At 47.4% G+C, this 26,266-nt stretch overlaps 1 protein-coding gene across 1 annotated transcript in view; it reads left to right on the top strand.

Moving 5' to 3' along the window:
• Positions 1 to 26,266, top strand: part of DNAH2 (dynein axonemal heavy chain 2) — a 3,498,763-nt gene that overhangs the window by 1,515,972 nt on the left and 1,956,525 nt on the right. The window contains exon 33 of the mRNA XM_069646273.1: positions 18,485 to 18,610. Within this exon, the coding sequence (XP_069502374.1) occupies positions 18,485 to 18,610 (126 nt within the window). The remainder of the gene's footprint in view (positions 1 to 18,484; positions 18,611 to 26,266) is intronic.

Raw genomic sequence — 26,266 nt, 5'->3', positions numbered from 1 at the left:
TTGAATCGTCATTCCTCTCCAGGCTATGCCTCTCCGCCTGGCTGTTGATACATGGATTGGATCATCATAAGTTTCATAACCTTCCTTGTTCCAGCACATGGAGTTCCGATCCCAGCAGATGACTATATGTGGATTCGTCCATTTTTCTCTAACTTTGTCCACCAGCAATGAAATCATTTCTGGTAAATTCTTGAGATGTTGTACTACTGGATTCCAATATATATTGAAAATGATTGGGTTATTTAGGTAATTCCCGGGCAACGTGCCAACTACACATTGGATGTATGAGTTCAAGTTTTTTGCGTATTTCAAGTTAAAACTGAATATGTTTTTAATTGCAATCAACAGGCCTGCTGATGGTCTGCCATGAGGGCCTGCCACAAGGGCCTTTAATTGCCGGATTTAAGAATAACGAGTATCCATTGATAATTGGAGTTACACAAGAAACAATGCGTTGAATTAAGATGCTTGTTGTAATAGTATCTGTCAAATGATGGGATCCTTGTGAGTTCCAACTTGCTAGCGTTAAGCCAGTGGCTTTAAGTTGATTTGAGTTCTATGCATTATTAATTTTTGTCGCAAACAGGCAAGCGAGCTGTCTCCAGCTTTCTAATGTCCCCAACGCTGATGTCTCTGCTTGGCGAGACTCATTCCTGGTCTCAATCGAGCGATTGAGTTTCTCATTTGGCTGTTGTGTAGAATGGCTTGGCTGCAAGCGATCAGATGAGTTTTTTTGCTGTTTGAATTCTCTCTTGGAGTAGACCAATACCGGCTTTTGATTTGTTTTTCTCTGTTGTTAATGATTCCAAAGCTGAATCATTTATCTCTGTTATTTCAAATCCCCATTTTGCTCGGGTTTCCTAGTTCAGGAATTTAAAATTCAAAGATAATTTGTACGGACACATCTAGGAGGGGGTTTGGGGGCCTAGCATCATCCACTCCTGCAGGAACAATGAGCTAGGAGCTGACAGTGCTAGTGTTTACAGATCTATTGATTCTGGACGTGGGTAGGCTTTTTCATCTGGACCCAGGCAGCTTTCAGCTTCCCACCAAGCTTATGAATGCCTTAGATTTATTGAGCCTGATCTGTCTAAAGAGGTTGTGGTACTAAAGGTTGGTGCCAGGTGACGGACTGCAAGGACAGTTTACTCCTGTAGATGGCTTCGGTTTTGATGTTTATGATATGATATGGCATTTAAAACGCACCTATACACAAGTGTTTCAAGGCGCGACAAGGCAAGGTAGGGGGAACAGAGGGAAGACCGAGACAAGGATCCTACTAGGCCAGGTGTCATGCAGATCGCACAACTGCATGGGAAAGGGGAAGGGGGAGAGTGCTGGGGGGAAGGAGGGAGGGTACAGTGCACTAAATGGGATAATGGCATAAGTAACAATAATCAAAGTACGGCCAGCTGGTGGCAAGTGCAAGGGTAAGTGCAGACATCAGGTGTCAAGTGCTAGTAGGGGGGCTTGTAGGGATACAGAAAACAGTCCCCAGTGTGGGGGTTGCCAGGAAGGCAGTTCAGGTGTGCGACTGGCGGGGGAGCGGACCTGGGCCCGAGATCAGAGGGTGGCCAGGAACCAGTGCAGTTTCAGCCAGGGAGAGGAGGAGAGAAAGCAGAAGCAAAGAGAAAGGTTTTGCGGTGCTTCCGGAACCGGAGATGGTTCTACTCAAGTTTCAAGGAGGCTGTTACAGAGGGAGGCCCCAGCCGAGGAAAGAGATCTACTGCAAACTCGGTGCTTGGATAAGCGACTGACCCTGAGGGAGTTGGAGGCAGATGAGCGAACAGCTCGAGAAGGAAGATATTTAGGAAGAGAGAGTTGGAGGTATTGAGGACCCAGGCCCCAGAAGGCCTTGTGGACAATACAGAGGGTTTTGACTTAATCCTCGCAGCCACTGGGAGCCAGGGCAGAGACTTTAGTCCTGGAGAGATACGATCCCTGGGCTTGAGGCCAAGGACAAGTCTTGCAGTCCTGTTCTGGATGAGTTGAAGAGGGCGGAGTGCGGAAGCAGGTAGATTCAGAAAGAGGCTGTTGCTGCAATAGTCCAGACTAGAGAGGACCAGAGTTCTGGAGACAGTGAGCTTCTGGGGGAAGGAGAGGAAGGGGAGAATACCTCTGAGGAGGTGAAGCTGGTAGTGTGACTTCTTAGAGACATCACAGTTGTGGGGACTGAAGGAGAGTGTGGAGTCGAAGATGACCCAGAGGCTTTTAGCCGTGCAGGTGGGAACAGGAAGCGGGCCAAGTGAGGTCGGCCAGAGAGTGACAGGACATGAGGGAGCGGGTGTGCTGATGAGGAGAATCTCAGTCTTACTGGCATTAAGGCAGAGATCATTGGCAGCACATCACTCCTGGATAGCGGAAAGACAGTCGGAGATGAGAGGGGGAGAAGAGGAGGCTGAAGGTAGCCTGAAAATGAGCTGAGTGTCATCTGCATAGCACTGGAAGTTGGGGCATAGCATGGCAATGCGGTGGGCAAGAAGTGCTAGGTATTGGTTGAACAGCCAGGGAGAGAGGTTAGATCCCTGGGGAACACCACAGGTAAAGCTAGAGATAGAGGAGAGGAAGGACCCAAGCTGAACCTGGGAGGGTCTGTCAGAGAGGAAAGAAGTCAACCACGCCAGGGCCTGACCGGTGATACCCAGGTTGTCAAAGACGGTTGAGCAGGATGGCATAGTTGACCGTGTCAAAGGCAGAAGAATGATCAAGTAAGATGAGGCCACAGGGGGTGTTGGAATCAAGGTTGGAGAGCAGGTCTTCACAGATGTTCAGGAGAGCAGTTTGTGTGATTAACATCAGTTCAATCCTTTCACTGCTTCAGTAGCTAGCAAACTGGATTTTGTACTATAGCTGGTGAAGGAGGGTCTGCACTGCTGGTCTCTAAGGTTAAGGTTTTCCGGGCCGGTGGCAGCATTGTCCATTTTCATGTGTTAAAGAGAGCAGGGTGGTTCTTTTTACATCCTCATTGTAGGCCAGTTCTTGAAAGGACTGGCGATTCGTTACCTGTCACACCATGGACAATGGGCCTAGCAAATGACTCTTGTTTTTCTTAGCTGATGCATAGCTGTGATTTTCTTTTTGGCAGTGAAATCCATAATTTTAGTCACCATCACTTCATCGAGGCATGTGAGAGATCTGAAGGTCATCTTCTGGCATGCCTTATATTGTCTTAATCAAGCACAAGGTGATGCTACGGGTGAAGCCGTGTGTTAACGCAGTTTTTGTGCCAACCTCGGTTGAGGATGCTACTGCCATTACCCCTACTGAGAAGGCAAACACACCACACAAGAAAGGCAAGTGAATCCTCCCTTATTGTAGGCAACTCTCAAGTAGGGAGTAGTTGGTTGAGACAGAAGTACAATCAGTCCATACACAACTCTTGAAAATACGCTACACTGAAAAATACATAGTCCCTTTATGTAACACCTATAATAATATCAGATCAATAAGTACTTTGGGTATTATACACAGTATAAAAAAAACGATCCTTTTATAAATACAGTAATGGCTATAGAAGGACTCCCCTAAGGGCTTCATAAAACAATACTTTGAATGGATTGTGTCCTCCCACGTATTCCTTATCTTTTGATATCTCCATATCCAGCTTTACCTGCTTCGGAAAAGTTTTCAGCAGGGGGTGCTGCACGTCGATGCCTGTCGACTCGATGTCCCTCGAGGGCCTCCGTCTCAATGTCGACGTCAACACCGGTATATAGCGGGCGCAGCGACCATTGTCTTCAGTTCAATTTTCTGCTAGAGCTATCGCTTTGGAAGATCAGCGCCCTTCAGTTCCTTCGTGAATCCTATCGAATTTTGTGAAAAATAATGGTATCCTCGTCGGCATCAACGACTCCAAAATCAGAGTTTAAAAAATGCCACGACTGCGGGCGAAAATGTCCCTTATGGACCCTGCCCGGGTGTGTCTGTGGTGCTTGGGATCCAATCATAAGACATTGGAGTGTAGATCCTGCCTATTGATGTCAGTGAAAGACCTGAAAGAGCGTACAGGGAAATTAGCTGCAGGTAGGTCACATAAATCCCCTTTGACGACTCTGTCGAAAAAGCAATCCTCTGACGAGTTGAGAGGCGACTCTCCTCGTCAGAAGAAAACTAAAAGATCTTGTTGTAGGAGTGGGTCTCACCACTCGCCATCGTCGTCATCACATTCGAAGAAAAGGCATCACAGATCGCCGTCTTTGTCGTCGAGTTCCTCCCCTGAACGGGTTGTTTACCCGACCAAATCTGCCTCACCGGCTGAATGGGCAAGATTCAAACTAAAAATACTCCAGGTCTTCGAGAATGCAGCCAAGACCCCCTCGAAGAAGAGCAAGAGTCATGCCCATGTCGAGAAACCCGACAAAGAGAAGGCAAAAGACAAAACCTGTTCACCCTCGGGTCCGAGTGCCCAGGAGAAAACTCCTCGAATTTTTCGGAGGTTTGATTGAGTTGAGAAAAAACCCCTTTGAAGGGAATATCTTCGACGTCATTGACTCCAAAAGAGTCGACTTTATTGTTGAAAAAACCTTCAATGCCTCAGTTGTCAAAGATGTTGACGGTGTCAAAGACTTCAACGCCATTATCGATACATATGACAAAATCCTCGAAGTAGGTTGAAAAAACTATATTCTGTTCTCCCACTACTCTGAAAATACTTTAAGTTACTTTCTTCAATTTATGAGGAACGTGAACCCTCTTCTGATGAATCACATCCTTTTGGGTAACAATATGGGGCACAAGATGTTCCAGAGGCACTGATATCGGAGGAGTCAAGGATAAAAGATCTACATGAGATTTCGCAAACTACAAGTGAGATAGATACTTCTCCTGAAATTCAGTTTGGAAGACCAGATCCCTCAGACCAGACCAATAGGTCCTACAGACAACTAATTTCTAGAGTCATTGAATATCTGAGATGGAGTAGACCTGCACCACATTTTGAGCAGGATGATCTTAGAGATATTTTGTATAAGGGACCTCAGGAGGACCCTGTTCTTCCTTTTCATGTAGCCTTACAAATGTGGGTCAGTGCCAACTGGGTGACGCCGGAATTAATTCTAGCAGTAAATACAAAATTAACAAGCAAATACAGAGCTTCAAGCAGTGACCCATTTTACCAAAGTAAATATCCTACTCCAGAAAGTCTGGTGGCAAATGCCGCCACATCCAAATTTAAACAGACTGCATACCCAACAATTCCTCCCGACAGAGATGACCAACGCTATGATGCAATGGCAAAAAATGGTCTTTGAGGGGATTGTGTCCTCCGACGTTTTCCACATCCATGACAGGTAATGTTCACAGCTGTGCTGCTTCGGAAAATTTTTCGGCAGAGTGCGTCCTGCGTCACTGGATGTTATATATAGGAAACACAGTGCCCATAGCCTCATTTCTGTTTTTCCGCAACGGATTTGCTTCACGATCTCGGCACGCTCAATTCTTCTGTTCGAATATGTCTTCTTCTTCTACCCCGAAGTCGGGCTTTAAAAAGTGTCGGGACTGTGGGTCGAAGATGTCCATCACGGACCCGCACGACATCTGCCTTTGGTGCCTTGGCGAAAGCCACGCCACCGACTGCGAGGAGTGTCAGTCCATGACGTCTAAGACCTTGTGGGAATGTAAGAAGAAATTGAAGGTAGGTAGGGTGTCTAAGCCCCATAAGTCGAAGTCCGCTGGGCTTTCGACCGATGACTCGAGGGGCGAATATCTGCGTCGGCGAAAGTCCCGGGGGTCTCGGTCTAGGAGTGGTTCCTGCCGTTCCTCTGCCTCGTCGAAGCATTCTAGGAAGCGCCATCACCGGTCGCCTTCCCCGTCTTTGTCTCTGAGGAATCTGCTAGATGGGTGACTTGTCCCACCAAGTCTTCGTTGCCGGCCGAATGGGATTCATTCCGCCGGCAGATGTTGGCGATTTTCGAATCGCAAGGCACAGTTCCGTCTGGAAGCCGGAAAGGAACAGGCTTGGTCCACCACTCGCACGCCTTTGGGCTCGGGCGGTCGGCGTGATCATCGGGAGCCGTCGAGGTCCTGCTCAGACAAGGGAGATCGCCATAGCTGTGCCAGGTCCAGGTCCTCAACCCCATCGAAACCGTTGGAACCTGTGAAGCCTTCGAAGATGGCGTCAACGCCATCAGCGCCGTGTCCGTCGAGGGGCTCTCTCTCGAGACTCCACCCTCGAAGAAGTCGTTGGTGCCGTGTCCATCGAGGGACACTCTCGGGGCTCCGCCATTTGTGGAGGATCTGCCGGAGGTTCCCCGGAGGGCGGTGGAACCTCTGAAGAAGGCTCCCAGTAAATCTGTGAGGCCTGTTTTTGCGCCCTACCTTGTTCCTCCTCCCAGATTGGATTTGTTCCAACCTTTGGATTATATTTCAGAGGTGGAGGAAGGGTCTGAGGAGGGGATGGTTGTGCCTCCTGATGTTCCTAATGACCTTGTGTCTGGGCACAGTCAGTTGGAGGACCTCCGTCAGTCCTTGCATGACGCCAGTGGTCTTGACACCTCTCCGGAGGTGGAGTTTGGCAGGCCGAAGCCGGGGACGCTTGCAAATCCTCTTATAGGCGTCTCATGTCGAGGGTGACTGAATACTTAGGGTGGTCTGCTCCACCTGTTGATTTTATTCAGGATGATCTGATGGACATCATGGACCAAGGTCCACCCACTGACCCGGTGTTGCCATTTCACATGGCTCTGCAAAGAAGGGTGGCAGCGGCTTTGACTGCTCCTGAGAGTCTCCCGGCAGTGAATAATTCGCTTCCGAAAAAATATCGCCAAGTCAGTAGTGACCCTTGCTACTTGTCGACGCACCATACTCCGGATTGTTTGGTTGTGCAGGCGGCTCCGGCCCCCGCAAAGCAGGCTGCCTACCCTACCATCCCTCCTGATAGGGACGATAAGCGCTTTGATGGTTGGGCGAAGAAGGTATTTTCATCTGGGGGTATGCCTTTGAAGGCAGCCAACTCCGTTTGTGCCCTCACACGCTGTGGAATTGTGCATCTTTGGCGGCTGAGCATATTCCCGAAGGGGAGGAATGGGATGGTTTTCTAGCCCTTGCGCAAGATGGCACGGATGCCATGTTTGAAGCCGTTCAGTCGGGTTTGGACACAGCATTCTGTGTCAGTCGGTCCATGGCTGCGAGCACCATGATACGCAGGCTTGCTTGGTTGCGGAAGTCGGGGTTTGCTCCTGATGTGCAATCTCTGCTTCTCAACATCCCCTTTGAGGATGTCCATCTGTTTGGCAGCAAGGCTGACGAGAGCCTTGAGAGGTTGCAGACCTCCAAAGCTGCAGCAAAGTCTTTGAGCGCTGCAGTACCTCAACCTCTGCTGTTTCGTCCTAGGGGACAGTAATGGAGGGGAGGTTCCTTTCAGTACTACTCTTCCTTTGGTAGACCGAGAGAAGCTGCCAGTCAAAGGGGCCACCTTAGGAGTACCAGAGGGGGAAAGCAAGTTACTCGAGGTGCCAAAGCCGCTCGGGCAGTTGCCTCTTTGCCCTCAGGCACTGCCACAGCCACGTCCGCTCAGTCGTGAGGCCATGTCCCATGGTTCGCCGGTTGGGGGCAGACTTGCGCAGCATCTTGGAGACTGGTGTGCCATTACTTCAGATGTGTGGGTTCTGGAGATAATAACCCACGGCTACTGTCTTCCCTTCCGGCAGAGTCCTCATGACAATCCACCGGGGAAGCTCTCTTGAAGCATCCGGATTCGCTCCTTGCACAGGAAATCCTATCCCTGCTAGAGAAAGGTGCCATAGAATTGGTGCCTGTAGCGGAGAGGAACAAGGGATGGTATTCCCCTTACTTCTTTTTTGATCCTGAAAAAAGACAGGATTGAGACCCATCATGGACTTGCGTGGGCTGAACAAGTTCCTCAGGAAGGACAAGTTTAAGATGGTAACTCTTTCTCAAGTCCTCCAGGCCCTTTAACTTCAGGATTGGTTGGTGTCTCCGAGCTCAAGGATGCTTACTTTCATGTGCCGATTCATCCAAAGCACAGGAAGTACCTGAGGTTCGCGGAAGGTGACTCGCATTTTCAGTTTCGGGTCCTGCCGTTCGGATTGACCTCCGCCCCGAGGGTATTCACCAAGCTGATGGTGGTGGTGGCAACGTATCACAGGAAAGGGGGCATTCACGTCTACCCCTACCTGGACGATTGGTTGATCAGGGCGCGCTCTCCCGAGCAAGCCCTAGATCATCTGTCATCACCTGCCACTCCCTTCACAAGCTGAGCTTCTCCCTCAATTTAAAGAAGTCTCATTTGACATCTTCCCAGCGGCTCCAATACATCGGAGCAGTGCTCGACACATCCCTGGGGCAGTGTTCGCCTCCCTATGTGAGGGCTCATCACATTCTACAGATGGTGGACAAATTTCAACATGCTCAGAGTCTCCCGGCGTTCGAGTTCTTGAGGTTGCTCGGCCTCATGGCATCCTGCATTTTCCTGGTGCCAGAGGCCAGGCTGCGGATGAGATCTCTGCAGTGGGCTCTCAAGATGCAGTGCTCGCAGTTCTCCGGCAGGATGTTGGATCCCGTTCAGATTCCACCCTCGGTCGCACAGGATCTTCTATGGTGGCTATCTAAGGCAACCTGATGAAGGGAGCTCCATTTTGGGACCTTGGCCGGAGGTGACGATCGCGACGGATGCATACCTCAGGGGTTGGGGAGCTCATGCCAACGAGTTGACAGCCTGCGGCCGTTGGTCTCCATCGGAGTCCAGACTCCACATCAGTCTGTTAGTGCTGCGGGCCGTCAGGCTAGCTCTCAAGGCTTTTCTGCCGTCTGTGCGGGGGAAGAATGTCCTTATTATGACGGACAATACGGTGGCCATGCACTACCTGAACAAAAAAGGGGGGGCCGGCTCACTCCCATTGTGCAGGGAGGCGATGCAGCTCTGGTTCTGGGCCATCCAGCAGGAAATTTCGAACTCGGCAGTTCATCTGGCCGGAGACGAAAACGTGGTGGCGGATGCTCTGAGCAGGCAGAGCACGGTCTCTCACAAGTGGGAGCTGGCTCGGGAAGTTCTGTTGGAGATCTTTGGCCTTTGGGGAGCCCTACAAGTGGATCTCTTCACCACCAGTGTCACCTGGAAGTGCGAAAGATTCTGCTTACGGATATTTCATCCCAGAGGAGCCTTAGGTGACACGTTTGTAGTGGAGTGGTCCTTCCCACTGCTGTACGCGTTCCCTCCAGTCCCCGTCATTCCGCAGGTGTTGCGGAGGTTGCGGAGGTTCAGTTCCCGGATGATCCTCATTGCTCCAGCATGGGCCAGGAGAGCGTGGTACCCGGACCTTCTAGACAAGTCCATCTATCCTCCACGCCGTCTTCCCTACCGAGACAATCTGCTCTCACGGGAGGGGGGTCGGGTTCTCCATTCAGAGGTCAAGTCTCTCAGCCTTCATGCTGGGTATCTGAAAGGTTGAGGTATAAGGATTGGGACCTCCCTGAAGACGTGATGGAGGTCTTGCTTTCGGCCAGAAGGCCCGCAACGAAATCCCCGCTGCCGTTGTTGAAAGTTCTGTGACTGGTGCAGGGTACAGAATGTGGATCCTTTCCAATGTTCCATTCCTTTTGTGTTGTCTTTTTTGCTTTCTTTAGCCCACATGGGGCCTGCAAGTGGGAACCATTAAGGGTTACCTGGTGGCGCTGTCCATATTTAAGCGCTCATCTGAGGAATGTTCTTATTTTAGGATCCCTTTCATTTCGCATTTTCTAAAAGGGCTAACTAATGTGTTTCCAACGTCGCCTTTCCAGGTGCCGGGATGGTATTTGAATTTGGTTGTAAAGTTCCTACTGGGAGCTCCATTTGAGCCCTTAGATTGTTGTCCGTTGCGGCTGTAGTCCTTTAAAACTGTAATTTTGGTTGCGGTCACTTCTGCACGCAGAATGAGTGAGTTGCAGGCACTCTCCGCCAAGCCACCCTTTTCTGTATTCCATAAGGACAGGGTTGTCCTGCGGGTGCGGCCTTCTTTTCTTCCGAAGGTTGTTGTGGAATTCCATTTGAGCCAGAAGGTGATCTTTCTGGCGTTTTATTCTTCTCCACATCCTGGTAAGGAAGAGGAGAGGCTCCATAGGTTGGATCCTAGAAGGGCTTTGAGTTTCTATCTCTCACGGATGTCCCGGGTCAGAGTGGACGATCAGCTCTTTGTTGGTTTTGCTGGAAGGCGCTTAGGTCAGGCTGTTTCCAAACAGACCTTGTCTAGATGGATCATTTTGACGATCTGAGTGTTACCGTTTGGCGGGAAAGGACCTTCCAGTAGGCTTACAGGCTCACTCTACTAGGGGTGTGGCTGCCTCCACTGCTCTACAGAGGGGTGTTCCGATTCGCAATATTTGCGAAGCAGCCACATGGGCCTCTGTCCATACTTTTGTGAGACACTATTCCTTGGACTCCATCCATGGGCAGGATTTGACCTTTGGTAAGGCGGTCCTTTATTCAGCAATTTGAATTGGGCATTCTAAAATTATAAATTGTACATTATTTTCCCACCTCCGTATGTTCGTACTGCTTTGGGAGTCTGTCATAGATGTGGACTACGTCGGAGGACACAATACCCTCGATGAACAAGTTACTTACCTTATCTGGTAACGTTCTTTTGATGGGATGTTCCTCCGACTTATTCCACATTGAACCCTCCCAGTCTGCCCCGCTACTAAGAATTCCTGATGCGATTGCAGCTTACATTTCCGCAAGGCTTTCTGCAGTCATACTAGCAGGAGATTGGTGCCACACGTTTTGGGAAAAAACTATAACTGAGGCAATGGGCGCCGTGCATCCTATATATAACATCCGGTGGCGTCGACTCTCGAGGGACAATGTATCAACATCGACGCAGGACGCCCTCTGCCGAACATTTTTCCAAAGCAGCACAGATGTGGACACTACCTGTCATAGATGTGGAATACATCGGAGGAACATCCCATTGAAAGAAAGTTACCAGATAAGTGAAGTATAGCCCTTAAGTCGGCAAATGCCATGTGTGCACTGGCTAAATTCACATTTACCTTATGAAAATGTATTTCGATGGCGGCTGAATATATCCCGAAGGATTCCTAAATATTATTCAGGATGGGAAGAACGTAATGTGCGAATCCCTTCAGACTGGTCTCGACTCAGCTGACAGTATCAGCAGAGCTATGGCGGCGAGCACTGTCATGCGCAGATTTGCCTGGTTCAGAAAGTCTGGTTTTGCAACGGATGTACAATCCAGACTTCTTAGCATGCCCTTTGACGGCATACATATATTTGGCAGCTAGGCTGACGACACCTTGGAAAAGCTGCAGACCTCCAAAGCGGTAGCCAAATCCCTTGGTGCTGCAATCAGACAGCCACAAACTTGCCCCAGTGGAAGTGCTTGGAGGGCCAGGTTGTTTCGCTATTACTTAGTTGGAAGAGGGAGAGGACTGCTGAATCGAAGAGGTCAGAGAAGATTTCTCCATGGTGGATGGGGAAGAGGTGCTAACACTGTCCATGTATCGGCTGCTTTACCCTTAGCCACTGGATCAGCTGGTTCAAAACCTCCCGATGCCTTATTCCACAAATCCCAGGTGGGAGGCAGTCTCTCACAGCATCTGCAAGAATGGTGGGATATTACTTCAGATGCATGGGCATTGGAAACAGAAGCCCAGGATTATTGCCTTCACTTTCTAAAAAGGCCTCAGGATCATCCACTGGGGAGCAACTCTTTCAAAGTTCTAGATCCGCTCCTTGTGCAGGAAATTTTGACCCTGCTGGATAAAGGTGCTTTAGAACCAGTAACTGTAGAGGAGAGAAACAAGGGTTGGTACTCTCCTTACTTTCTAATCCTCAAGAAGGATGGAGAATTGAGAACCATCTTGTACTTAAGAGACTTGAACAAGCTCCTCAGGAAGGACAGGTTCAAGGTGGTTACCCTTTCTCAGATCCTTCAGTCCATCCAACTTCAGGACTGGATGGTAGCATTGTACCTCAAAATTATTATTTTCATGTGCCAATACATCACAAGCACAGAAGGTACCCAAGGTTCGCCGTTGGCGGTTCTCATTATCAGTTTCGAGTTCTGCCATTTGGGCTGACCTCCGCCCCAAGGGTTTTCACCAAGCTGATGGCAGTGGTGGCAGCGACTCAACGGAGGGGGCATGGAGTCCACGTCTACCCCTACCTGGACGATTTCCTGATCAGTGTATGTTCTCCCGAACAGGTCCTGGAACATCTAATTTCACCTGTCACTCCCTCCGCAGACTGGGCTTCTGCCTCACCAGTAAGAAGTCCCACATGATACCATCTCAAAGGCTCCAATTCATCAGGGCAGTCCTAGATGCATCCTTGGGAAAAGCCTCGCCACCCGATGTAAGGGCTCTAGACATTCACCAGATAGTCCCAAATTCCAGAGTGCCCAGCGTCTTTTGGCCTTCGATTTTTTTTGAGGTTTCTCTGCCTCATAGCATCCTGCATTATCCTCATGCCAGAGGCTCACCTGAGAATGAGATCTCTCCAATGGTCTCCCCTGACCAATTCTCAGGCAGGATGTTAGATCTTCTCCAGGTTCCGAGCATAGTCGCACAGAATTTTCTGCGGTGGGCCTGCGAGGACAACATTCTGAAGGGAGAACCCTTTTGGCAACCATGGCCGGAGATAACAATAGTTAACGTTTGCCTCACTCGCGGGGTTGGGAGCACATGCCAACGATCTGACCATCTGCGGTTGTTGGTCTCCATCGGAGTTCAAACTGCACATCAACCTTTTGGAGTTCAGGGCAATCAAACTAGTGCTGAAGGCCTTTCTGCCTTCTGTACGGGGACAGAATCTCCTGATAATGACGGACAACACAGTGGCCATGTACTACCTCAACAAGAGAGGAAATGTGGGGTCACTATCGCTGTGCAGAGAAGCAATGCAGCTCTGTTTCTGGGCTATTCAAGAAGGAGTCTCCCTATCAGCAGTTCACCTAGCCGGAGAGAGAGAACGTGGTGGCGGACGCTCAGAGCAGGCAGAGCACAATCTCCCATGAGTGGGAACTAGCTCAGGAAGTCCTTCAAGAGATCTTCACCCTTTGGGCAACCCCTCGTGTGGATCTGTTTGCGACCAGTGTCAACCGGAAGTGCGAGCTGTACTGCTCCAGGGAATTTCCCCTAAAAGGAGCTCTAGGGGACACGTTCGTAGTGGACTGGGAGTTTGTATGCGTTTCCTCCAGTCCCCGTCATTTCTGTGATCAGGAGGTTGAGAAAGTTTGGGAAAGCCATGATCCTAATTGCTCTGGATTTGGGCAGGAGGACGTGATACCCGGACATTCTGGACATGTTCATTTGCCCTCCAATAAGTCTTCCACAGAAAGAAGACCTTCTCTCGCAAGAGGAGCGTCGGGTTCTCCATCCAGAGGTCAAGACATTCAACCTTCACGCATGGTTTCTGAGAGGTTGTGATATAAGGATTGGGACCTCCCGGATGACGTAATGGAGATTTTGCTTTCAGCCAGAAGGCCAGCAGCGAAGTACTTGTAATGCTGCCGTTGGAACAGGTTTTGCAGCTAATGCACAAATAAGAATGTGGACCACTTTACATGCAGCACACCTATGGTTTTATCTTTCTTGTTACGCCTGGCTAATCTGGGACTCCAGGATGGCACAATTAAAGGGTACCTAGCAGCGCTATCTATTTTTAAGCACTCCTCTGAAGAGATCTCTTTCTTCAAAAGACCACTAGTGATACAATTTCTGAAGGGATTGACGAATGTATTCCCTCTGATCCCATTTCAAGTCCCTGTTTGGGATTTCAACTTAGTTTTGAATTTTATCATGTGTGCTCCATTCAAGCCTATTCATTCCTGCCCTCTGTGAGAAACCTGAGGCTGTTCTCCCAAATAGACCTCAGGAATCCCTTATTCAGGTGGCCAGCAGAGGGCTGACACTCTCAGATCTTAACTCTGGGGGTGGACGAGCGAGGGAGAATGACCTGGGTAGGTGAGCCTGGGGTTGCGCTCGGGGGAGTACCCCAGGTGAGACGCAGTATTCTCCGGAAGAAGAAAAGGATGACGTTGCTGATATCTTCTCTGGTTATTCCACAGCTACCCCCCTTCTGCCCAAAGAAACTCCCTTAATAAAATCCTGCCACCCCGACAACTCTGGTAGAACAATTAGGAACCCAGTTATCCTCAAAAAACCACAATTCTCAGAATCATTGTTTTCCTGTTTTTCGCCTGAATACTCCTGACTGTTCTTTTCCACGTCCCTAGGATTATTCTTTCCCGAACTCTCAAACGGCATTGACAAAACACTACCATTCCCACAATTCCCCCTGTTCCTTTCACAATAATAATCCGGGTCAGTCCTGCATGTTTTCCAAACCCCATTCATCTCATTATTCTGAGTTAACCAACCAACCCCAGTCTTTTAATACCATTTTCCCATCTTACCATGTAGGATACTCGGATACTCTAACCCCTAAACCCCCTTTTCTTGCACTAACACCTTCACACACCATGGAAGACAACGGACCAAGTCCACACCTGTTTTCCTGACTAGTCCCAACCCAAGGGCCAGGCAGAGTCAGGCAATTGACCAGAATTACACACATCTGATGGCCCTTTCCTTTCGCCACAGGGATAAAAGAGGGAGCACCAGAGCACAGGCCGTGCAAGATAGACCCCATGACGTGAGAGCTAACTCAAGCCGGCAGTTCAAAAGGAGGAGAAAGACGGTGCGAATCGAGAGCATACCAAGAGAAGTGACCTTGCCCTTATCGACAGAGACCTGTGAAGTCTCCAGAGAAGGAATCGTGAAACCGCAAACAATAGCCAGCTTGTGTTGCCTCAGATAGCAACAGTACTCTGGCTCCTCCTCCGTTGACAGCCAAGCCGGGGAGAGATGCATAGCCCAATAGTATCAGCCTCGACTCTACAGACAAGAAAGCAAAGCAGTTCATCACAGCCGGTGAGTCGAGGGGAGAGCTGATAAAGACACCGAACTGTGTTGAATGAAAGTAGCAGGCGGCTAATTGAACTTTAAATAAATGAAGAACTGTTTATATAAGAAAAGGGGAAAGCCAGCATAACAGAATCAAAGCACCACGTGGTTGTTCACTCGAGAAACTCTAGGCGATTAACCCTGCTATTGAACTACGTGTACCAGAATTGAACTGTGAGTACCAGAAGGCCTTGGGAGAAAGGCGGGAAGATGGGCCAACCTGGTCTTACAGGGGTCTTGTAAAATCCTCTGTATAGTCAAAAGTCTTTGACCGACAGTTGATTGGGAAACTAAGCGAAATGAATCCCGCTTGGTGAAATGAGTGCATGAACTGTAAACTGTCTCATAAAGGTTGGCAAGAGTGAACCTGGCAGAGGGATGCTAACGAGAAGGGGCAAAGCCTGAAGTCCCTATGAACACCGTGTTGACAGTGAACCCTACCAAGGGATGTCCACAGCGAGCTGTTTTGTTGGAAAAGGTGGACAGAGTGAACTTGGCAGAGGGAAGCTGACAGACATGGGTAAATCCTGAGGAACTGTTTAAAACCATTAAGATTTACAAAAGCGAGACGTATTGCAAGACAGGGGGAAGTGAAGTACCCCCTTGTCATTTGGGGTGCGAGCCCGGCCGAGGGAGAGCCTGGGGTGGAAAGTCACCACCCACAGTTAATTGAGAAAGAAACTGTTTGCTTATTTTGTTGAATAACCCTTTTCAGGGGTCTGTGCCCAGAAGAGAGGGCCCAGTGTTGAAGCAATCACCCAATGTATTTGTGGAACAGGACTTTGTGTTTATTTTATGAGAACATCAGGCTTCGAAGGCAAGAGACTTTTATTGAAAAGATGAAAAGAGAGTTAACCATCGAAGAACCTGATAGCTGATACAAAACTGTTGGCTCGTGCTGGGAAGGCTTGAGCGTGTGCTGTGCTCCAAGTCCCACTTTGTCCTGTGCTAAAAACGTGGGGACCCCTGGCAATCACATCCTCGCTTATTATTTGTGAACACTTGTTGAAACCCATATCGCACACTTTCTATAATTTGTTGGATGGATTTGGCAATCATTTTTTTTTTAGTATAGGCCTTTTACTTAGACAAGACGCCACAAGGACTGCCTTATTTATTATTTGATGGTCGACTCTTGCTCCCATCTTAGATTTAGGTTAGATCAGGCATTTTCCAACCTGCATATTGTTTAAATAAACAATCTTGAATCGTGATCTCATGTGTCTGTCTTTGCTGTTGCCACCATAAATTCCTTACACCTCTAAGACTGCTAACACTAAAAACCATCCTTTTGGTTGCTCTTACATCAGCCCATAGGGTGAGTGAACTTCAAGCCTTGTCTTTCAAGCCTCCTTACAAAGTCTTCTTTAAGGATAGAGTGATCCTTAAGGTTAGACCTACATTTTTACCAATAATTGAGTTTCATTTAACTCAAAAAATCATACTTCTGTCGTTTCATCCTCCACCTCATACTGGAAAGGAAGAGGATAAATTACACAGGCTTGACCCAAGGCATGCACTTAACTTTTACTTATCCAGGATGTCTAAGTAAAGACAGGATGATCAGCTGTTCATTGGTTACATGGGCCATAAGTTGGGAATGGCGGTCACAAAGCAAACATTATGCAGGTGTATCTTTTTAGGAATTTCGGAATGCTACAGATTAGTGGGAAAAGATCCTCCTGAGGGTCTCGGAGCTCATTCTTACAGAGGGAGTCCCAATTCAGGAAATTTGTGCGGCGGCTACATGGTCCTCCGTCCACACATTCACAAAGCATTATAGTCTGTACTCTACCTCGGGCCGGTAAGGTGGATTTGGGAAGGTGGTGTTCTATTCTGTACACACAAGCCAATAAGGAATTCCTAAATTCGTACTCCCTCCTCCAAAAAATGCAAACACTGCTTTGAGAGTCTATCAAAAGATGAGGAATACGTGGGAGGACACAATCCATTTGAAGAACAAGTTACTTAACCGTGGTAACATTCTTTCAATTGGAGGTTCCTCCCACGTATTCCTCATCGCCCTTCCCAGCCTACCCCTCAGTAGAATGTCCTTATCGCAGTTTACGCTCTTTGAGGGTGAGTAACTGTCTGACGTAAGGTACATCCAAGAGAAAATTGGAAATACACATAAAAACAGAACTGAAGCCAACGGTCGCTGGGCACGCTATATACCAGTTATGACATTGAGACGAACGCGCTCGAGGGACATCAAGTTGACAGGCATCGACACGCAGTGCCCCCTGCTGAAAAAACTATTCCAAAGCAGCTAAGGCTGGATATGGAGATATCAAAAGATGAGGAATACGTGGAAAGAACTTCCAATCAAAAGAACGTTACCACGGGTAAGCAGCTTGTTCATCTGAGGCAGTACATAAATTCACACTTAGTATAATGCTGTACCAACAGCGAACATTCGGTAGCGTAGACGGAGCAGCCAGGCTTATTTTGGGAGGGAGTGAGGGCTGTAGCTTGGTACAAAGAAATTGTAGCATACATATATGGTCCAAAGAAACACTGAAAGTATTGTAAAAATAAAGGCTTTATTTAAATACAAGTAGTCCAAGATAAGTCTTGGGGAAGTAAGTACTATAACATCTCATATAAAAACAATTATAACAACCAACTCAATACTTATGGGTTACAACCCAAAGTATAACATTATTTCGATTACAATAAGCAGTCAAAGTCAGTTAAACCTACAACACATTCAGAATGGGAGTCAGTTATTCTTGGGGAGTAAAACCAGGTTATATATACTTTTCGAATACAATCAGTAATTCATGTAAATCATGCAGTGACACTCAGTTACGGAAATCAATTTAATAAACCAACCCAGTTACAAGTTTACACCTTGTAACAGATATTACTTTCTAGAACACAGTTCAGAGCCAGTAAAGTAACTCATATACTTTCTGGAGGGGCCTTAAGCTTCTCAATGATAAGTATGAACACTCAATAAATATTTTAGAATACACTAAGCAACTCGGGGAAAGCAAAACCCAATTACAGATGGGGCTCATTACGGGTCCGGCGGTAACCGTGCCAGTGCTACTGGCGGATTGCCGCCAGACCCATAAATATTTAATGGCGCCTGACTTCCTGGTGCCACCGGGGGAAAGTCAGGCGCCGGCAAATTGTAAGTCCCCATTCTCATAGGACTCTATGGGAGTGGGTACCTCGTAAGCACCGCCACCGCTTCTAACGGTGCCGGTGCTTCCGTGAACCATCTGTTCCGTGAACCGTCTAGCCAAAGCCTTACAAGAATGAGTAAAACTTGTTGCAACAGTTAACTGATTCATGTAATTCAATGGATGAACTATTGCAGAATTAATAGAAATAGTCACAATGCAGTGACATCCAGTCCCATGGACAAAATACATATGAAGACTTCAAAAATCTATTAAAAATCACACCAGAGATACCAAATTTGGACCAGAGATTGTTGACACCATTTTGATCCAAAACTTTGCAGGGGTGTGTCTGTGCATAATGAGTTTGAAGCAAATTTTCTTTCGCAATCTCTTAACATTGTTTTCCTTTCCTTTTCGCTTTGCAGGCCTGGCTGTATGATGTGGAACGGACCATGCGCTGGACCCTTAAGGAACTCCTGAGGAACTGTCGTGCAGCTTTGAAGAAAATGCCAACAAAGAGAGACAAGTGGGTTAAGGAATGGGCAGGGCAGGTAAGACCTAGTCAGTTAATAGTGTATTCTTGGTCCATGTTCCGTGGCATACATTATTAGAAAGAAGTTAAATTACTCTTTGCAAAGTTGACATTTTCAAAATATAAATCAAACATTATAGTGTTGGATTTAGACTTGGAAGGCTATATTGTAATGCAACTTGGCTTTCCATTGCATATTCATGCAGCAGGCACTGCAACACAATTGCTATATGTATTTTTCTTAAAGCCTTCGCTAACCTTGCTCAGATAAAAAGTGTGAACTGCAATCCACTGTTGTCAGCAGGTTACACACAATTCCTAATCCAGCGAAACAACGTTCCTGTCATTTGCAGTGGCTTGTCCTTTACTGCACATATGCAGTGACCCTTGGAAACTGAGCTCTATAAAGTACTTCATCGCAAGGTTCACTACCTGGAAGGACGCCCTTGGGTGCTCGCTCCTTGCACTATACACACCACCTCAGTCCAATGGAATGACAATTTGTGTGAATTATAATGTCTTCCAAAACTGTCCTTTTAATTGATTGTGCAAGATAAGGGGAAGTGCCTCTTATCAGATATACAGCAAATTAATGCCAATTTGCTCCTGGCAGAACATCCAGTTATGTATGGTCCACTTGCACTGTTGCGCTGTGTCTGATTTACTGCAGTAACACCTCAGGGGGACCTCCCTTGCACCTGATAAAAAACAGTGATGCTTTTCTGGCTGGTTCTTCTCTCTAGTTGTTCTGAGGAGAATGAGGGTTAACGTAATTCATAAATTTGCCACAAAACAAGGCCCAATAACCTTTTCTTTTGGATGGTACCTACTTACATAGGAGGATCAACCATGATGTTTGAGCTATCTGTGCCATACCAGCTGAGAAATATCCATTGGAAATCAGTCAACTCCAAACCACAAAGATATCCAGGCCAAAATGCCAGACACTAGAGACCCAGCAGCATCCCCAGACGAGTGTTTCTGCATTGTTGGGCATCATCAGTGAAGTGCTGCTGAAGTGCATCATGCTCCTATAGGCACAAGGAGCCATGGGCCCACATCTGGTTACCCCTTACTAATTTAGGGTGGAATCCCAAGTGTTTGAACATCCTGTACTACAGTATGGGGCTCATTCTACAACATCTCCAATCACATTTTAACTCTCAGCGCCATGCTGGAGAAATATTCATAGTTATATCAGCCTGTTTACTCCTACATGGGCAGGGAATTCCTCTCTGCTAGTATGGACAGTCCTGTCCCTCAGGTCAGGCAATTCTTCTCCCGCCACGACTACCAACAGCACAAACACACCACAGGTGCCCAAAAACCCATTAAAATACAGAATCTGCAACACCTGGATGCTCCTATCTCTGCACACTTGACCCTATCTCACCCCCATTTCTCTGCCTACACCTCTCACTGACACCATTACAACCTCCCCCATCTGGCCCAAACCAGTCAAATACCTCTTCAATCCATCCCTCAACACAATCGGCACTGACCCACTCAGCATTCTCAACGCATCTTTGAAAATCATCAACTCAGCCCCACCTGTCTCCTTTGCCCACACCCATAGTCACCCTCACCCATATTCACTCCCCTCGGCGGCCCCAGCCAGACCTCCTCCTAATAAACAATGCACCACAAGCACTCTTCTCACACACTCAAAGATTGCTCTTAGCATCCCCCACCCAAAACAGAGTTTCCTCAACATCCCTAACATCATCACCCCACCTTTCATCCCCTAGACTCCTCTTCTCACCACCATCCACACGATGTACACAGACCACTCCTCCCGCAGGCAAGGACCCCCTATCGGCCCTTCACCGAACCCCTCTCCGGTGACCTACAACCTCAATACATCTAATCAAATTTCATGAATCCTAAATAGCGCCAGATCTGATGCCAAAAACAGACACATTATATTCGAAAACATTTCCTCCCAAAGCCCAGACATCCTCTTTATCACAGAAACCTGGTTCTGATGACTTCCGATCCAGTGCACATTCACATGAGGCATTCCACCCAGGCTACACACTAATCTCACACTCCGAGAAACAAGCCTGCAATGCAGAATGAAAATCTCTCCAAGTGAAGTTTTTCATCAATCCCTCCCATACCCACAGGTTCCTCCTCATTTACAGACTGCAGGGCAATAACAGAAACTTTGCTGATGCTCTTAGTGACTCACTAGCGGCCATCCTGGTCTGCCACCCCCCTCTCGCCATGCTAAGTGATCTCAACGTATGGTTCGATGCCCCGCGTAATCCCATGACTCGAACACTCCTAGATAACCTGGTAGCCCTACACCTGACTCAACTAATTTGCGGCGCTACACACACCGTAGGACATACCCTAGACGCTATTTTCATCTTTTCCAATCTGATTGCGACGCTCTCCCCCAGGACACTGACCACTAATTTGGGCGGACCATGCAGCCATCCTCTTATCGGACTGTCCACCTGCTACCCACTGTGGAACAAGGTCATAGTAACTCAGGACTTGGCTGACTGCCTGCTCGCCTCTCTTCCCAATCTCCCTCCCCAAGGAGGTCTGCCATCCGTCAACCATTTTGATCTATATCTCTCTAATGCCCTCAAACCCCTCCAGATTCTCCACCCACAGATTCTCTCAAATTCCTCAAAACACTTAACACCACCCTGGAGCGTGAACGGTGGTCCGACCCATCTCTACAGAATAGAGTGGCTTGCTGTTAGCCTGTCCAAGAATAAGTCTGTATTAGGTTGTTGCCTACCTAGAATAACTCGGTCATTCAGTAAAGTGCAACATTAGGGTTTACTTTCCCTGTACTATATAACACAGAGTCTGTGGTTCTAAATGTCCCTTAAAAGTCCTACATCAGTCACTTGTATAATTGGGAAAGATCTAACCTGTACTCCTTGTGGGATTAAAAAAGTATATGGGTTTTACTTATCTTGAGTTAGTTGTGTGCCATCCAAAAATAAGTTACCAGAGTTACTGCTTATCTCCATCTGTGTTTCACTGATCTCAAAGGCACCTGTAATTGAATATTACATCCTTAGGTTTTACTCACCTAGTATCACTGTGTATTATCACAAAAGTAGTTATATGTTTTTACTGTACCTGGAATAAGTGTTCCACTATTCACAAAAAGTATTTTGTCCAGTTGACTGATTATGTGATTTGTACTGAGTGTCTCTGTACAACTGGCAGGGTCTACTGCGCTTGCATTACTGAATGTAATTGTGAAAGTAACCATTGGTTTCTACTCCCCAAGAATAGGTGTGACCTATACTGAAAGTGTATGAAAAGGTTTTGACATTTCCTTAGAACTACTGTTAGGTGTTCCAAATAAGGTTTATACTGTGTACCTTCAAGTATTGTGTTGTGTTTTTATATAATGTGTGATAGTACTTATTTACCCCTAGATTTATCTGGGCCTACCTGTATTTAAATAAATCATTTATTTTAGTGTTTCTGTGGACCACTTGTATTACAGTTTCATTTTTACTAATTCTACATTCCTCTCTCCCTCCTAAGATAAGCCTAGCGGCTCTGTCTACGCTACCATGAACTCTGGTGGTACAGCCTTATACTAAGAGTGGAGTCTTGTACTGCCTCAGTTGAATGGTTTTACTAAGCCCTTATTTGGACTTCAGAAAAACTGTCCTAACAGCAATCATGGCTCTTGTCTTCTCCCGTCTAGACTACGCTAATTCCTTTTCCTGGGCACCCCTGCATTTCAACTCAGAAAGCTCCAACAGGTCCAAAACACTGCAGCTAGGCTCCTCCTAGCCCATGGTCCCAGACAGCACACCACACCCGTCCTTTGTGTGCTCCACTGGCTCCCTGTTAGGCGATGAGTCACTTTCAAAGCCATGTGCATCACCCACTGTGTCCTCCACAAGACAGGCCCAGAATACCTTGAACACAATCTTACCGCTTCGATGATCACCTTGCCTCCTGGAAGGCCCTCAAGACCTGGCTTTCCCCCCGCATCGTGACAAACCCATGCGACATTTTGGGTTACTTAACCTCATATAGGACAGGCTGAGGCAGCAACAAACCACTCATGAAATGTACTGAGCGATGGAGAGATTAAACTCCAGCAAACCACAGGACAGAATTGTGCCACATCTTCAAAACCAGCCGGGACACACAGGTATGTATTGCACTCCAGGTTGATGGCACAGCCACCCTCCCCATCATACACTATTTTAAGACACATTGCACAACACCTTTGCCATAAGAATGCTTCTGTGTCCCACGACAGAAATTCGGTCTACCTTGACACATAATGAATCTCCTGCACTCACATACTCTCCTGAGTACCCGCAGCACTCATCCACATGCCAGCTCAACATGGGTAGCTATCAGGGTCTTAGCCACCCATACCTACCTTTGTATTGGCTAAAATGCACACACGCATTCCAATATCCTCTGACGAATTTCCCATACCTTGGACTTCGGGTGTTAGAGGGCATTCACCTACAACACTTTAATACCATACATATGGGGAAAGGCCCTATACAAATAACAAATTACATTGCTACCAAAATGGTGTATTGGCCTACAATGTGGCAAAATGATTTGCACACCTGGTTAAGGCCACCATCTTACTTTCTAAAATCAATGTAGGCTAACATAATAACCCTAAGGCAAAAATGGGTTTGCCTGAGAGGCATCCCTGGGACTTGGGAGCCTTATGGATGACCCATGACCATATCATTTAAGTGAAGGAAAAAGGTTTGCATTGGTAGGGGTACTTCGGAATAAGTCCTGCTGGCCTCCAGAAATAGCTCAAGGATTCAGAAAATAGAGGCAAAAAAGCTCAATGTTGAGGGGCTCTAGAAAACGGTCCCTAAAACCCCCACAAATAGGCTTCCTTTGGACATCACTGTTTGGTTTAAGAAGCTATACACTAGTCCTGTTGCTGTATTCCGCCTGCCCTCTGTAGGCCGGTTATCTGGGTTACCTTCTATAAAAGCAGCTTTATAAAAGTGAAGCCTACTAGCTCCCTGACAGTCTTCCCTCTCTTCTCTTTAATTTCCTTTCTTGCATAGTCCTTGCATAGGACCCTTTCTAATTGTCTCGGCTCTTATGATTGACTGAGTCGATTAGGCGTTTGTTTTGAGGCTTTGGATTTGCTTAGTTAGTGATTGTATTGCCGGAAATGGATTTTCAAATCAGTTTAATTGGGTTTCTCTGCATTCTATAATTGTTAATGTTAATGTTAAAAGACATTTGTACCGCGCACTATTACCACCGTAGTGGTCCCTTGGCGCTCTGGCGGCTCTGAAAGAGGAGGGGAGGTTGAGTTAGTGGGAGGAAGCAGGAAGAGTGCAAGAGGGCAGTGATGTGCTGTTGGCGGCCTCAGCCCGGTGGGTCCGTTGGCTGGGCCTGGGGTGTTTGCGGCCGGTAGTCGTTGTGTACTGTTGTGCAAGGCTATGTGTGTTTTTGTTTTGTTGTTGCAATGTAGTGAAATTTGTGCGGTTTGTTGTGCTGTAGGTTTTGGTTGTGTTTGGTTTGGAGTTTGAGAGGCGTATGCAGAAAGGGAAATTGTTAGTAGCGTTGGTTAGTTTGGGTCTCTATCCAGAATTGAAGCGCTCGGCTTGCGTAGTCTCCCCTGTTGCGGCTCTGTCCTGATCTGGGTCTGACTGGCATACAGGTTCCTTACTCCTCTAGCCCCCGCCTCTAACATGCTCTCTCATATCTCCCCTTATCCTCCATTCAGACTCTTGTGGCCAGTGCATCTGCCAATGACAACCTCTCAGGTAGTAGGGTGATTGCCAATATCTCCATAATTCCACACCAATGTGGTACCTGGCGGTAATTAAATTAAGGAGTGGGCGAAAGTGTTGGTGGGATTGTCTGGGTTAGTTGACTCAGTCTCTGTGCATGCCGCCTGTGTTCCTGTCTATCCTGTGTCACCCGTCCAGCTGCTGTGGGCTTTACTCTCCCGGGTCAGGGATGTCCGTGTCTTTTCGGTTTAGTTATCCTTTTCCAGATTGGGTTTCTAGGTTTAGTCTGTGGTGTTGTAGAGCCAGGTTTTTAGTGATTTCCTGAATTTTAGATGATCTTCAGTGTTTCTTATTTCCTTTGGGATGTTGTTCCAGGTTTTTGCGCCTAAGTGGTAGAAGGAGGTGCCTCCAAGTTTTTTCTTGAGGTATGGTTTGAGTTCCAGGCGGATTTCGTTGCTCGATCGGAGGGGTCTCGTTGGTTTGTCGACTGTTATTTTCTTTTGTAGGAATTCTGCTCCCTGTCCGCTGATTGCCCTGTGTGTTATGCACATTGTTTTGAAGGTGATGCAATGTTTTACTGGGAGCCAGTGTAGGGTTTTTAGGGCTAGAGTGATGTGGTCTCTTCTGGATAGTTTGAGGAGTAGTCTTGCTGCTGCATTTTGGATCCGTTGCAGTTTCTTCATGAGGTAATCAGGTATTCCGAGGTAGAGGCTGTTTGCATAGTCTATTTTGGACATGATTAGGGCGACGATAGTGAGTGTTTTGTGCGCGAAGGAGAGGAAAGGTAGGATTCTTCTTGCCGTCCGGAGGAGGAAAAAGCATTTCTTCACTGTTGCATTTATTTTTGGTTCCAGATTAGGTGATTTGTCCCATCTGCGCTTTCCACACCTTTGTATGTGGCTCGTAATGTCAGCACCATCTTGCAATCCTTCTAGTAGTGTTTTGTGGGTGCAATAGCAGCAAACTGCTGTCTCTTGATAGCAACACTCAGCAGCTTAGGTGTCTTCACCCAATCTCCTGGTTCGCAGTTGCTTCGTTCATTTACTTGGTAAGTCCGGGAACAACTTTTCTCCTGCGGGAAACATTTTTCACACTCGTTTGTAAACGCTAGCCCCCTTTCCTGAGAGGTTTTGTTTATAGAAACCTAATATAAAAGGATAGTGTACTCTAGATACTATGTTGAATCCAGTGAAGTCATCACTGATTCCCCTTCAATGACCTCCTCCCATGTGGCCTGTGGACTGCAGCTTCTAACTGATCCTGAACCTGGGCGGCTATATGGGGGAGGATCACATGGGAGGAGACAACTACCGGGGGTAGTAGATGACTCCATTGGATGAGATGTAGTATTTCCCTTCTCTTCTGAGGAAGATCCTTTAATACCGAAGTCCTTAATGGCTTATTGTCATTTAACAGTTCCACCCTATAATAAAAGTGAGAAAACTTTTCCTCTGAATCATGCTAGTCGTGCTAAATCATGCTGGCATTTATGACTTAACCATTCACAACTCATACATAACATCTTCTGGTTTTGATGTATCTTTATGTGAGACCTTTGAACTGTCATGACCCATAGATCTTGCCCCTTCTGGACCGCCTGGTCCTTATCGCGCCGGGGCTTGTATTCCTTGTTACTCCCAAAATAACCGCAACAAGCGACTTGCCTCACACCACCCTTCACGTTTACACACCGCACGTCCTATAAATTGGCCACGCCCCCGCGGCCCCGCGCGTCTCAACGCTATTATTCGGTAGTGACTTGACGTGTGTGTGCTGTTCGGCGAATCTTCAAACCAAGATCCTGGTTTCCTTCCTCCTTCCTTCCCACTTTTTTCCTCAATTCGACTCCTGGAATCCCCATTCTTAACGACCGCTACTTACTTTCCTGGACATCCTGGAAGAGCGGCCTTCCCGGAACTCTGAATGCGCTCTGCAGCCGGACGAGACTCGAG

This window comes from Ambystoma mexicanum, chromosome 1p (assembly GCF_040938575.1).
Source record: "Ambystoma mexicanum isolate Mex_15411 chromosome 1p, UKY_AmexF1_1, whole genome shotgun sequence".
Classification (NCBI taxonomy): Eukaryota; Metazoa; Chordata; class Amphibia; order Caudata; family Ambystomatidae; genus Ambystoma; species Ambystoma mexicanum.
Note: the sequence above shows the minus strand (reverse complement) of the source record. Positions and strands in the feature narration are given on the sequence as shown.